Below are 16203 nucleotides of genomic sequence, written 5' to 3' on the forward strand. Positions count from 1 at the left end.
GTAGCAAAATTCAAACCAAGATTAAGATTTAAAAGACCATTAATTTTCAACAAATATGGAATTATTCAAACATTTTGGCATTGTTAACTAAATCAAATCTAATATTTACCAATGAAATATGATAATATCCATCACACTTATCAGTAGAGAGCAGAATCTGTCTGGCGTAAATCCACCAAAATTGCATTACAGCACCCGCGCCACAATTTAGACCGCTTTTACACGGTCTACTTTCTGTCATCAAATTGTGTAGTGCGCCAGGGACTGTAAAAAAAAAAAAAAAAAAACACTGTGAGAATGCAGATTTTGGAAAATGTGTCAGATTTGGCCTTCCACGTCATTTTTATGAAGGCTAAGCGTGCAAAGTGTATTTAACTGACAGAGCAGCATAGCATCAAGATGGCTCATTCCCAACTAAAAAAAGATTCATCTAAGGGTATGACCATTCAGTCAATTCGCAAATATACAAACAAGACCTGCGTATTCATCTCTGATTCATTGCAGCCAGGGTGCATGGACACACTGCAGGCAAAATCATTTTCTCCACTTTAAAAACAATATTTCATGCACAAGAGAATGTTTTGCAGCACACAACACTATTTAAATAAATTGCACATAAATTGATCCTTTGAAGCTTTCTCTCAAAATATAGTTTGTCTGAATAAAAAATGATATTTATAAATTGTCCAGCTTCACTTCATCCTCACTTGTAAAAGTGTTTTAGCACATTAATGATGCATCATTTGAGAAAAGCATTATTTTCAGTGCAATTCACAACAACATCAACAGGTGCTGACTGGTACAAAATGGTCGCCTTGGATTGAAAACAGTAAAACAGCAGTATCTTTCCTTATTTTTAACCAATGAAGATGACAAACCACTTGATTAACTGTACTTGATTGCCCCCCCCTAAGAAAGAGTTTTAAGGGCTGCGGTGACCCCCCCCTTGGGCTGCAGCAGATTATATTGTATGTAATCCTTGGTTTGGGAGCTGAAGGGATCACAGACCTCAAAGTGGAGGACACTATGTAATCAACCCCAAGAACCATCAAAGACCAATCTCATCCTAAGCAGATGTGTATTTTTTTTAAAAATAAATTCAGGGACTCATTAAATCACAATGTGTGATAGCTACTCATCATAGACCCCGAATCAAAATATCATATGAGATTAAAATACACACCCTAGGAATTATAATCAGAATAATATTTCTTTGCACAGGGCATTTTTTTTTTTTTTTTTTTTTTGCTGGTAGTTGGTGTTACTTCGGGCCTTAATATATGAATACGGCACTTATCAAAATTATTACACCACCAAATTAAATGGCACAATTTAATGAAATACATTAAAAGAACTGTATTCCTTTTTATGAATTAAAAATGACATTAAAGCGCAGTTTTGGTCGACATTGTGAGAGCACCATACATATATCAATTTGTTTGTAATTTGTCCTTGTAGATTTCATGGTGTAGAAATGCAATGCATGGAAATTGAAAAGAATTTGAATGACCTTAATCATTGACATAGGAGCTGCTAAATACAGAACTATCAGAAGAGATATTCTGCCGATATCATATCGAATGTGCATAAATGTTTGCCCGTTCCCTCGGCACGGTATAAGGTGATATAATTTGGTCACTGACTATTTTACACGAAACACAGATAAAACACATCAGTTTGGTCAAAAAAGTGTAAACACACAGTGCAAAAAAAAAAAGCAAATTAAAGTGGAAAAAGAGAAGCAAGTGGATAACATTCAGTGAGCTTAACTGCTGCCGTGAGAAGAGCTTATCTTGCCACCACAGCTAATATGAGCTTCTCAAACAGATGAAAGGCTTTCTCCCTTTCTCTAATTTTTTTTTTGTTCAATTTCTCCAGGCAATTTATTTAGGGTGGTGGGGGGGAGGTAAAAGAGAGAGAGAGAGAGAGGAAGAAAAAAAGGAGAGAGCGCGAGCGAAACGTATTGGCCTAGTCGATGACGAGTCATAGCAAGCCGCAGCCAATCAAAGTGAGCAGGCAGCATCAACTCAGGCCCTCAGCAACAACGTGACTATTTAGTGTATATGCCAGAATGAAATGTTCTCTGCTTAACGTATGGTACACTCAACATTTGGTTCATTCATTTGTATGCTTTATTCCTAAATATCCTACAGTACAACATGTTTTAGGTTTAAGGTGATGTATATAATGTTAAACTCCCACAAAAAATTTCTTTTTAGAAAATTCTGCATCCTTTAACCATGTATGGATTATGCAAATCATTTCATGCATAAATTAATATAACACTTAAAAAAAAATATTAAATTGTGATTTTAAAGATGGAGGCATTTTTGGAATTACCTTGAGAAGATGACAAAAAATATATATGTAATAAAAAAAAAATAGAAATAGATATACTTCATATTTGGTTATTTTATTATTTTAACTCCAAGATATTTTTCAAGTAGATGTGATTAATCACAATTACTCATGGAAAGCTATTGTAATTAATTAGTTAAAAAAATGCAATCACTTGACAGCACTAATATATATATTTATATATATATACACACAAATAATATGTAATATTAATTAACATATTATTTTGCTTTGTCCTTCGCTAAATAAAAGGACACTAACATCTAGACGTGTATTTTTTTTACATAGGCCAAGAATACGGTGTGAAGTAAACTATTAGGAACTTGTACCGCTAATATTATTTTTTTTTCACAATTGATTTAATTGCTAATTTTTAAAAAATGACCAACACATAATTATTGTCTATTATTTTGGGGGCGTTCCCTAATTTCCAGCATTTGCTTACCATTGTGTTCATTAAACATCAATTCTCACCATCTGCTTGTGAACTCCTCAAGGTTATATTTCAGGGACCATGTGCGCTCATACATGACAGGGCACCTGGGCAAAGACGAGTGCGGCGATAGAGGCAGAGGGAGGGAGCGAGTTACTAATCCCAGAATACACTCTGCATGCAGCATGCACTGCTTGGGGGGGGGGGGGATATCGCGTCCCTTTCTGCTGGAGACGTCCATCTATCAGGGTGATTTCCCATGGCAGCTTGTCTTGAAATTACCTTTCCATGAGGCACCTTTCTCTTGGTACTCCTCACCCCTGCTCAAATCCACTTTATTATTCCAACTTTTGTAGAGAGTCAGGTAAAAATGATCTAATGAACTTGTAGGACAGATGCCGATGATTTATTTATTTTTTTTTTTATCTCCCTGTGCAATTCCGTGATCCTTATCGGTATTTTCATTCAAAGTGTGGTGGTCCACTAAATGGATGGCAGGGTAAAGACATCCTAGTTAATTGCATGCATCCAATTTGAGGCCTGCTCAGTGTTTGTGCCAATATTTATAGAATCCTTCGCGTCAGTATCAACTACGGCAAACACCAGTGTGCAAAAAAAAAAAAAAAAAATCACACATCAGCCAGCGTGACGTGATGATGTCCAGTGACATTTAATTTCTTGCCTGTCCTTTGCTTTAAGACTCACGAGCATGTGAAACCGTCGGCGTCATGAGTCTGCATTAACGCTCAAGTCATGTTTTTTCCTCCATTCTTTCTTTCGCTCGCTTCCTTGACAGAGACGGGGATAGAAAAAGAGAAGGGGGGGGTATAGAGAAGGAAGAAGGCCGTGAATAGGCAGAGTGAGTGGCATGCATGGACGGCCCCTCTGTCTGTCAAAGACACTGCAGCAGCTGCATACACGCGATAAGAGCAACCATTCACAGCCAGTACCCCACTCCCTCCCTCTCGCCCGCTTTTTTTCCCCTCCTCCTACACAAGACACACACACAGATATACACCGCTCTCTTCTTTTCATACACACACACACACACACACCCCCACGCACACGTTTATATGTACATCAATATTCTGCACATTTTCAAAAAAAAGCTTCTGGCGTCGAGGTTAAATGAAATGGAGACGTAACGGGAATCATGACCAGACGCTTTTTTCTTTTTCTTTTTTTTTTTAATTGTTGACAGACTAATCAGGTATATTTTAAAGTCCATCTTTTCCTCATTGATGCTACATAAAATAAATTCCTGTCTTCCTTACAGTGTTACTAACTTCAGTCAACTTGGTTTTCAAAAATGGCCTTTGGGCATTTAGCACAAATGGCTGTTCCAGAAGGACCTTGAAAGTTGATGAATGCGCTTCTTGTGGACATCTTTAAAGAGATCGCTTGTGTGCTCCGCCATGACTTGAAATAAATTTGATCCAGTTGTCCTTGTTTTATTTGTTCCCAAAATATGCCAGAGAACTGCGCAGAAAAACGGCACCGCACATTAGTTATGTTTTTAATTTAATAGAGCACTTCTTATGGGTAATTTGTTTTTAAAGGGCACCAAAATACATTTTTATCCCATATATCTAATTTCAGGCTTTTTTTTGGACTCTGGTTAACAACAAATGCTAAAAAGGCGAAAGTGGACAGCCGATGAGTAAAATCAAGGTCAAACATATGCATTGGTGTTTTTCGACGCGATCGCCAAAGTTGTCATTCTCACCGTGTTGTCAGTCCTCCTCTATTTTTAATTGATTGTACATTGCAGATAATACAATATCAAACCGGTAGCATTTTTTTCTTCAAGGTGCATGTAATACGTAAGCACGTTTGTAGGACCGTAGCTTTGGTCAGGGATGCAAAAGGGGAAGGTGAAGTGCCCCATTGGTAATATCCAGTCCCAAATCAATTCAGTCTCCAAAATATCTAAGTCCTAGTTAATTGGTGACTCCTTCCAAGATGAGTTTTTGTTGCTCTTATAGCTAATCTCTTCCTTGGCAGACAACCACGCATGACCTGGCATGTGTCCAGGTCCAGCGGCAGCAGCCATCGCAAACCCTCCCCACTCCCTGAGCGCTGTCGAAAAGATATACCAAACTGCAGTGGCACAAAGGAGACCTCACCGTTTATCAAAGATTAAGCAGTCTTGAGTACCGCTTTTTTGACCTCCTCCCCTCCTCCTCTTCTTGCTGCTGCTGCTCGCATTTAACCATACGCATGCATGCACACACATATCCCACCTCCCCACTCACGCCCTAATTGTTCTTCGCCCCCAGAGTTTAATAAAGAACAAATTGTGGTTATTGGTGAGCAAACAGTACCGTTAAAAAAATGTGGGAGTTTAATCCTTGCAGCACCAAAAACTCAAGACATACATACATACACACACACACACATATTGTAAAAATAAAAAAATAAAATATATATATATATATATATATATTGTTTTATATTTATCGAATATTATATAATTTTATATTTATATTCTTTTAATATTATATAATATTATATATAAATATATATATATATTGTTTTATATTTATCGAATATTATATAATTTTATATTTATATTCTTTTAATATTATATAATATTATATATAAATATATATATATATATATATATATATATTTATATAATTTTATATTTATATTCTTTTAATATTATATATATATATATATATATATATATATAATTTTATATTTATATTCTTTTAATATTATATAATATTATATATAAATATATATATATATATATATATATATATATATATTTATATAATTTTATATTTATATTCTTTTAATATATATATATATATATATATATAATTTTATATTTATATTCTTTTAATATTATATATATATATATATATATATATATATATATATAGCATTCAGGTGTCTGTGATTCTGGTTGCTGTTCCATGGATTCGCCATGCTGCACTGCCCAAACGTGTCCACCCGTAATTTTCCCATAATGCTTTGTAGCAACTGCAGCTGAATTAATGCACACAGATATTGATTTTCCTCCCCATTCTTTTTCTTCCTTCTCTGCACCCTTGTATTTATCTTGCAAAGCTCCTGCCACCAGCTGAGAGGAAACAGCTCATGAGGCACTGTGAATTCAACACTTCCTCACTTATCCAGTATATATGCATACGTTCATTTATTTTTTTTCTCATAAATTACAACTATGTCTTGCTGTAGAAGATAATCATGAAATAAGTATGCATCTTTTGGGGTGTCTGTCCATGTAAAAACACATCCCCCGTAGCCCACATGACCCATTTTTCTATGTGAATAACAAAACCCCAGCCAATCACCGGCAGACAGAATGACGAATGCCGGAAAAAGACTACATCCCGTCTGTCATAGCTCCAATCCTGCCTGTCGACAAAGAGAGGTAGGGAGAAAAATAACGCGGAGGCTGAGTCTCCTGCTCCTACGGCTACACCCATCTCACAGGGACCAGGAAAACCCATTACCCACCCACCACCAAGCTGAAGGTTGCTGCACCAATAGCAGCAATTACTGCGCAGAAGTCGAAGAAAAGAGAAAAAACAATAGTGAGGGAGCTATAACGCTGGACACAATCTAACATAATTGTTAGAACTGGTATGCACACTGGAATTTCACGTCTTTTAGTATGTTCCAAAACAAAAGTGATCACCTGCCACGAAAGACATTCTTTCACTTAGTGACTGTATCCATAGTGACACGGACAGTCTGAGAACACAAAGGTCATCCTAGGTGCGTTCACGTCAACAGCCATGGCAGATTTATAGATTAGCACTTCATAAGAATGCAAAGTGCAGTCCAATCTGGCTATGTCGAAAAAACAAACAGAGCCTTGAACTAATGATATAAATGACAAATGATATAAAATAAAATGTTTTTATTTTATCCCGCAAAGAATGATATGAATTACAGCAATCCGTCTGACACATCTGAGCTTCAAATATGAACTCCTCGCACAAAAAGAACACTCCTGAAAAGCTGGTGACATGAAATCTGATGTCTGCCCCATTGAATTTGATCATTTTAGATTTTGGAGGTCAAGATCCCCACAGGCGAGATGGCACAGACTGTGGAACTCTTGTTCCAAAGTTCACTGAGAGCATCAAAGCCTCAGTTACACCGTGCTAAAGTAAGTCATTCTGACAATTGCACTGATCGTATAAATTTTGAATAACAATATAATGCAAACTTAAAATAAAAGCTGCAATACATTCAGCTGATTGTACGCGCTAAAATGTAGAATCACTGTATGGCAACCCCAGATCAGTACTTTTGTTAAAATTATTTGACATTTCTTCAGTAGAATTTGTCCTAGCCATGGCACGACTGTTGCTGTTTGAATGAAAGCATTTAAGACAATCGATATTATCAGAATTAATTGGATAAGAGAATAGATTCATTGATATCATTTTGTTTGTGTTTCACAAAGATAAAAGTGAATTATATTACATTTAAACATTTAAAATGTCTGGTCACTACTTTAGGCGTGCCTGCACAATTGAAACATACATATCAAAAAGATACAAAACAATTTCTGCGTTCATGACGCTCAGTGTTGATGGCACTGTCAGAGAGGTGTTAATTGAACAATATTTGTATTATTTTGGAAATGGTGGTGTACTTCAAAAATGTGAAAAAAAGTCTAATTGCAAACCGTCCCCCCCCCCAAAAAAAACGTTTAAAAAAATCACATTCAAATTAAAAGATCCTAGTGCTCTGAATCAAACTGAATCGAATTGTTTTACTTTTTATACTGTATATGAAAAAAATACAAAAAAAATAATAAAAGAAAAATATATATATATATATATATTATTATATATAATATAGTATAATATATTATTATATTTTATATATATATATATATATATATATATATATATATATAAATATATATATAATTTAAATTTTTATTTTTAATTAATTATTTTATTTTTTTCCCCACACCAACTCAAATGGCACCCCGTTATACGTCGCCAATGAAACTGCAATGGCTGGAAAAATAACTCCAACACACATCCCCCAAATGTTGTCAACATATTAATGTGAATCAAACTGTGAAATACACAAGATGGTTGAGCAGCAGGCCAGGCTGAATGTGTTAATACAATCTGTTAAGCTACAATGCATCTGCCCGCTGCAGCGATGGTTAATACACACAAGGAAAAACATGTGCTTTCCAAGCCATTTGGGGAATTGATACCCGAAAGTGATTTTTTTTTTTTCCTATTTAATATTTTCTTACCAGCCTTGATTGATCCCTAAGATATGACATCATTTTAAACCGCCAAAATGTGAATGGAATAATCTTTTTATATTAACTCCATATTTATTTAAAAATAGTGCTAAAAGGAATACTGCAAGTTCAGTCATCTTCAAAGAATAAACATTTAGGATCATCGCCGTTTAGTTGTACCCAGGGGCACCATTAGAGCATTGATGCGAACCTTCAACCACAGAGCAATTTTTAATTGGTAAACCTTAATCAGGCTTGTGATATCACGGCAGAGTTGGCCGAATGCTCCATCAACAACATAAATAGTGGAACAGGGGAGAGCAATTACAACAACACAATAATCTTGAGTGGTGATAATAATCCAAGAACAAATGACACAAACAACATTATTGTATGATTAGTAATCTTGAGTAGTTTTCAAACGTGCATTTTATTTTCTTGCCATTCAACAGATGTGTTAATTATCTGTTATTCAATCAGTGGACAGCAATGTGGTTTTATTCACGAACAAGATCACCATACTCTGGCACCCGAATGAGAGGATAATAAAAAGTGCGGCAGAACAGGTCAGATATTTTGAGAGCCTTTAACTAAACAGAAAAAAAAAACACATACTTTACCTAACTGAAACGAATCATAATACTTGGTAGAAATGCGGTTTATGTGTGCATACATAAAAACAAAGATGGCAGCAGTGGGAAGATGAAGGAGAGCTGAGAAAAGAGAATGAGATGGCCGACGGCTCTGATGCTTAGCGCGTGTGCCGCATGAAAAGGAAGCCTACTTTTTTTTTTATGTGCTTGTGGATGTATGTGTGTGTCTGCAGTGGTGCTGCGGGGGTGGGGTCGGTCGGACCCCTCTTGGCCCTACTGCTGCTGAATGCAGAGCAGGCTGCAGCGGGCCGTGGCAAATGACTACAAGGCCTCCTCAGTGACTGCAGCACAGGCTCCACCTGGGGATTCACCCAGCTCGGTCACGGAAGGAAAAAACAAAGATAAAATGCTACCAATCCAAACGACCGTCTTGGGATTTCTCTCATGAACGGTGTGATTGTTGCTTGTTACAGGAGAGTTTTTTTTTTCTTTGAATAATTTGACTCGTAAAATAGATTAAGATGTCCCCATTAACGATCACCAACCATCGCAACACATAATACAGGCCGCCATCCTAACGCTGAAACTTTTTCATCCACTAAAACAATTTGAGCCAATTTATTTGGCCTGAGTCGATAACTGACTGACTCCCCGTCCGGGCCAGTTTAAATTAAAGTCCAATACTCCAACGAGATCAATTTGTGTATCGCACTGATTTTACATACTACCTGTCATGCACCATAGTAAATTAAATGTTGAATTTAAATTCCTTCCAGACGCCTTCCAGTGATATGAAAGATTGTTTTTAAGGGGATGTAATCCCAAACATATTCATTAAAAAATGTTGTATGTGCCCCACTACTTGAAATACAGCATTCTTTTTAATGTTTTTTTTTCCATCTCAGGGGCGGCCATTTTGCCACTTGCTGTCGACTGCAAATGACATCACAGTTGCTTAGGGATCAGGAAACGACCAATCACGGCTCATCTTTTGAAAACTGGTGAGCAAGTGACAAAATGGCCGCCCGCTGAGCTGGATTAAAACAGTTGAATTTTACATTTTAACACATATTACACAAATAGACTAGCAGGGCTGCATAGAACATGTTATCGTAAATATTTTAACTGTAATGAGGCCATAAGAGCAAAGCCGTACCAGAAATTCTTCTGTATTGCAATAACACAACAAGGTGGTTCGGCTGGAAGGCGACTTCATGCAATTATTTTTGTTTTGGACGAAATGCTTTTCCATATTACATAAATACAGTATTGCCCATAAAAGAAATCCGTAACTAAATGTGAACGTGCCAGAAATCAGTACCAAGCATGGAGCAAATGCGTTCCATACAGAGACTGAGGTCACGTTACTATTTTTAGTCTACAAAAGCATGACAGTTATCCAGGCTAAAATATTACTTAAATCATTATCTTTGTTTTATTAAGACCAAACAAAAATAATAAGAGGAAACTCAAGTCCAAAGCAGACTATGTTAGGCTATGTTTTGGTTTTCAGGGTCCAGCATCTATCCGGTAGGAGGAAAATATAATGGCAATAAACAAATTAATTTTTTCCACAAAGAATTTGATTTGACTTTTTTCAGTCCCTTTGATTTGTTCAAAAGAAAAATATAAAACAGCACAGCAAAATACACTCTTACTTCCTTTGTTCTTTTCTAATGGTCCTCATTGTCCAGTGAGAGTTGGAAAACCTACATGCACCTCATGCTACATTTTCCAAACCCAAAAGCCAAAGTCAATTATTCATGTCCACGAGCGAAAAGCGGTATTTAAAAGAAAAAAGTGTTTTTGTTTTCAAGTATTAACATTACTTTATTTATTAACATGGGAAATTAAAGTGAAGGCTTGCCACATGTGCTGGGATGTTTGTTACGGTACAGATAGACCCACAGACAATGTAGAGAAAAAAAAAAAAAAAATCACACAAAGTGCACTTAAAATGTGTTTGTACTACAGTAGGATGAGAATTGTGGGATGCAAGCAGTGAGACGTGAATAAAGACCATTTGCTCATGGATTCATAGGCTTCCGTTATCTATTATTTAGCCTGGAGAAGAGCAATGGATAAGTATTTGGATTATTTTTCTGACAACGTTTACATGGTTGATGGCTAGAGACGGAATGATTTTTTTTAATTTTGTTTGAAGGTATCCAAACACAACTTCTCAGATTCAAAACTATAAATTTAAAATACATATTGCAAAACTGCAAATGCAGAACAATCAAACATCTTGTCAGTTTTGCCAATTCAGCACCCTTTTCCTAATCCTATATCAGAAACAATTGAAAATCTATTTATGGACAATTATGAGAGTGCTATAGATTTCAGCATGGTGGAGTTTGCTTCAGAGGACAAATGGCAATATCACCACCACTTCCACCAACATCAACACAACAACAAAAAGTCTCTCAACAGCATTTGCCCTCCATCTAAAAGCAAAACGACATTAACTCGTGTCTATTGAGTTTGCTAAATGCCCCACATAAAATGAATTTGCCCCCCAGGGTTAGGAAACAATCACATAGGCGAGTGTTCCATTTAAGTGATTTGAATGATCGGGGCGCCGCAGTGCTTGCTATCAGCCGCAGAACTGGGTCAATACACTGAGACTAAGTGACATGGCTGGCAGCCTGTGTGCTCGTTGGAAGGATGGCAGAGGAATTGTAGTGAGGCCTCGCTGTCATTGGGTCAGACAGAATGGCAAACACAGACATAGACGCCGCCTGGCTAGCAAGTTCAACCCAAGCTAGTCCTCATTTTTAGCATGCACAGTTAATCTGAGACAACACACATCTCTGCTGTCACAACCCACCGCCAATATTCGTCAATAGAGCCACAAGACCAAACTAGAGTGGAAAGGTCACTCTCAGACATCTCAAGATAGCTGTTACAAAGGAATGTTACTTACTTTCAGCGTTAATTGACATTGTGTCTTTCTCCCAGGACACAACAGTGATGTAGGCCTCCACTGAGGCGGGGATAATGCACTTGAAGACGGCCACATTGCCTCTCATGGCTTTCTGGTCCTCCACCCGAACAGTGTAGGGTTCCCGTAGGACTAGTAGGGGGTTACAAAGAGATCAGTTCAATATAATGTTGCATTCTGGGAAAAAAAAAAAAAAAAACGTCATAAATTTCCAATTCTGACATACATTGAAAACTTAGCGACAATTCATATCTTGGGAAGTGGCAAGGGTAGGAAGATAAAAGTAGTTTTGGTTGAAAGGGGAAATATTCAAACACTATGTTGCAGTGGTCTTGAGACATCAGAATATAAGTTGCGGGACCAGCCAAGCTATGAAATAGACAGAATACAATAAAATACGATACTAAAAGAATATATATATATATATATATATATATATATATATATATATATTATATATATTAGGGCTGTCAAAATTAAAACGTTAACTTAACTCAGGTGATTAATCCATTTTTTTAACTCAGTTAATTATTTTAACTCAGTTAACTCAGTTTGATTTACTTCAAAAATAATTTGCATACTTTGCCAATATTGTGCCATAATAGCTGTACATCTTTAGCACGTCTCAGAACAAAACATCGTGTTCAAGTTACCACTGGGCCTTGTGTGGCCCCTTGTGGGCAAATTTAAGAAATGTTTTGAAGAAAAATGCCTGTAAAGATGTCTCCATTTTGAGCATATTTAAGAATCCAAGAAAGCTATTAGAAAACAATCTTTGAATTAAATATACTTCATATTTGGTGATTTAGCATCAGAGAAGCGATACTAACCAGCCTTAATGTGGACATCTTGGCTCCTGATTCTCCCTGAGGGGTTCTCCGCTGTGCAATAGTAGGTGCTGTCGTGGATGAGTTTGCTGAAACTGGAAGGGGGGATGTGGAAGATCTGAAGGGTGCCATTGGAGTGCACATGGCGGATCCCTGGCACGTCATAGATCTCCTCACCGGTGGCCAGATACCAGCGCAGTGAGACAGGTGGCACACCTGCTGCGGGACAGGGCACCGACGTCCCTGTGGTGCTGGCGAACACTACCTCTTGCACAGATGCATTGACAAAATATAAGCTGGAACGTAGATCTTCACAGAAAACTGCAAGAAAACGACATTGAAAAACAAAATGTTAGAAAACTCCTTCAAAGACTTTACTGTGCAGAGTACAGTAGCTTGATGTGCAGATCATTTCAATCAGGTATTTTGGAGGAGGGTTACATAAAAAAAATGGAGGACTACGGCCCTCGACGACTGGATTTTGACACCCGTGGTTTTTGGGGACACACTGCAGTACGGCCATGGGAGAGCACAACTGGAATGTAAATAAATAAAACAAAATGGCAGACCTCACTAGGGCCACAAAGACCTTAATCAATAACGACTGACAAGCCCCTGTATAACAAATAGGTTTAGTTCCAAAACATCTTTATTTTCTTAATATACGGAGGATGCACTTCCCTGTTCAAATGGCAGTTTGTGATATAAAATCACAAGACCAGTCATAAGGTGTGGTTGCAGAAGTCTGCACACCCTGTCATGAGTGGTGTATTATAAATGTGTTCAGAATGAACCAATTACATTTTCAGACACATATTACATGCATCTAATTAACCTCTAAAGTTCAGAGAATTTAGTACGCTTCCCTGATATTTTTTGTTGTTGTTTTGATTTATTTGGTTGGTAAGTTAGTCAAGAGATATTTACAGGAATTCACTGACACTTTGAAGTGACTAGATGTATATGGAACAATCATTGATTTATAAAGACAATCATCAATTACATGAACCAACAAACAAATCAGTCAAAACTTTTATCCCTGCCGTTAAAATTCAATCCCAAAATTGAAACATTGCTCTCCTAGTAAATTAAATACATGTTAAAATATTATAAAATGTGAATTGCCATTGCATAACCCCGAACATTTGTACGCTATTCATTCTTCGGTTTCTACGTTTATGAAGCGTCTCTTCTCCCGATATCGGGCCACCCGCCTTGCCGGCTGCTTGCCTGTGCGACAGCTGCCAATCCCTCCTCCCTGGAGACCAAACATTTTAGCGCTTCATAAATTCCTAATGAGCATGCTCAAATCACAGGCCACTTCCACCCACTGGTCGCTCAACCTGTTACGACAAACAAACACCAGGGCGAACACATGTCTCGGCACATTTGGAGCGCCGCTCACTTCACACTTGCAGTACTCAGAGGGCCTGTACTTCTGATGTAAGAGATGGCAAATATGGCACCACAGACATGACACCGATCATCATGGGGGTTGTTCTAACCAGTGTCAAGGCCTTCTCTACTGGCCTAACAAAATCAAGAAATCATGATCATATTCTTCACATTGATGTCATATTATATCCTAGTGTTGAATTATTAGGTTAGAGCTTGTATCCAATCAGAATTCAGCTAGCTTGTGTTGCCAGGCAGATTTCATAATAGCAGTAGCATGCACTATTTGTCAAAGGCCTTCAAATACAATCGTGAGGGCGTCTGTTGTGTCTATTTACCGTTTATAGACGGTTGCGATAGCCAATCAGATCACAAGTTGATGACAGTAAGGCCTTCTCGCTGGCATTACACTGAAGGTGATGAACGCGTCTTGTGATTGGATACTCACTCGTGAGGGGGCAGCACCTTGCGAATCAACACATCCGATAGTCGGAACTAGCGACCGTTCGAAAATCGAAAATATATTCTTGCTTTTTTTCCCCAACCACAATGGCCGAAGGAGGGAAAAGTGTGGATTTAATTGCAGATACACTTGCGAGGCCATTTTCAAAAAAAGCTAGGTCGTCCAACACTCACTCAGTAGTGGGTATGTGTGTTTTTCTGTATATTATTTCTCCAGCTGTACTGTCACAAATGATGGTAAAAGATTTATTCAAGTAGGACTAAATTGGACTTTACAAATAATGGAGTAAACTGACAAAAAAAACGAGTTATATCATTAAAGAACCATCACCTGATCTGGTGACGATCCTACGAGATAAGTTGTCTGGCTGGCAGGGCATGAGTTAACTGCGGTGCCACAAATTTGTGACGGAGCTACAGCACAGCTATTGCTACTCATGTTAATAGTCGAATATTCTGTGTTATTGTTATTGAGGCAGTATTTCACGGACAGGATTTGGACCATATCTGAGTTAAGAGTTGATCTTCCGAGACAGTCATCATGCAGCTTCTATTTGGCATGTTTTGGAGACGGTGGCTGAACGAGGAAGAAAGGCTGCTGCATAACTGCTTTTGTCTCAGTCCTCTGTGCGCCAACTCATAAAATATTGAGACCATCACCCATTTCTGGGTGGTTGATTTCTTCAGATGAGAAAGCATGATGGACACACAACCCTTTAAGATCGCAATTCTGCAGATAGATACAGCATGACTGCATTTATTTTTCAGTGCAATGCCAAGAAAATAGTACGGGAAGGGGTTGAGTGGGGAGGTGGGAAAGCTGAAAAGCACTCAGACAGTCACACACAGGCCACTATTAAAAGAGAACGACAGAAAGCCTTGGCGGAGGTCAAAATATGCCTCGCCTTATAGGTGTCTCTCACAACCTCCTTTAAATGCATCTGTCCTTTTGTTCTTCCTTATTTGTTTTCTTCATCCAGGTCTTTGACTGTTTCACCTCCATTTCTCCTTCACGGTCCTCTGACCCCCGTCTCTCCCATTTAAACCTGCCCAACCTTTACACAAGGATGCAAGGGCAAAATAAAACATATTTAAAGAGAACAGGAAGTCAGACCAGTAGTGATGGGAAAATGAAGCTTTAAAATTTGCTTCATGAACCAGTTGTTGTATTTTTGAGTCCTGTAGATGGCACTGTTGGTTTCAATGAAGGGTTTAAAAAATGTCAACAGTGTGCTTTGAGCCCAATGTTGAACAGAGTGTGCCATCTACTGGAGTGCAAAAATACGACAACTGGTTCACAAAGCAGATTTGAAGCTTCATTTACCCATCACTACCCACCAGCTGTCCAGAATAATTTGGTGCTCCTAGCGTCTTCTTTAAGGTTCTGGGAGTTAATAGTTATAGGGGTGCTAAAAAACTTTCTGGTGCACCCCGAAAGTGGTGTTTTCCTTCATTTACACATCGCGGAACATTCCTGCTCTTTAAGCACCAGCCCCTCCCAAGCCCCCAAAAAACAACGACAGGGGTCCTCATAAAGTGAGGAGCCACCCCATAATACTCCTGCAGAGTAAACAATCGACCACATTCTCAAGCAGCTAGCGTAGAAAGAGGCGCTATGAGCGGTCACCACGGACCGATGCACCGGCCTCAGCCACTGGAGCGCCACTGCTCTGAAAAGTTTCCACCTCTTGTGCGCTCGTGCGTGTCCGATGAACGCAGGCACTGAGCGGCCTCCCTTCTACGACTAGAGCTTCTTTCTAATTATTTTTTTGAGTAAACACACGGGATGCCTGGAAAGCATGTCCGCGATAAAGTCGGAATGAGTGGTCAACCTTGGCTGAGGGGCCATCCTCTAGGGCTGAAATTTTTCCTCCGACGTGGGCGTGCCCGCATGTGCTAAAAGAAAATAGCCTCCATAATTAGACATAATATAAGAA

General features: G+C 38.1%; 1 protein-coding gene across 3 annotated transcripts in view; it reads right to left on the reverse strand.

The window, feature by feature from the left end:
• dscama (Down syndrome cell adhesion molecule a) overlaps positions 1–16203 on the reverse strand; it is a 74135-nt gene that overhangs the window by 46039 nt on the left and 11893 nt on the right. For all 3 annotated transcript variants that reach the window (XM_088279079.1, XM_088279078.1, XM_088279077.1), the window contains exons 2-3: positions 12413–12730; positions 11565–11714 (exon numbers count right to left, since the gene is read on the reverse strand). In XM_088279079.1, the coding sequence (XP_088135205.1) occupies positions 11565–11714; positions 12413–12730 (468 nt within the window). The remainder of the gene's footprint in view (positions 1–11564; positions 11715–12412; positions 12731–16203) is intronic.

Source organism: Idiotropiscis lumnitzeri, chromosome 17 (assembly GCF_059441095.1).
Source record: "Idiotropiscis lumnitzeri isolate Australia: NSW breed Sydney's pygmy pipehorse chromosome 17, RoL_Ilum_1.0, whole genome shotgun sequence".
Taxonomy (NCBI): domain Eukaryota; kingdom Metazoa; phylum Chordata; class Actinopteri; order Syngnathiformes; family Syngnathidae; genus Idiotropiscis; species Idiotropiscis lumnitzeri.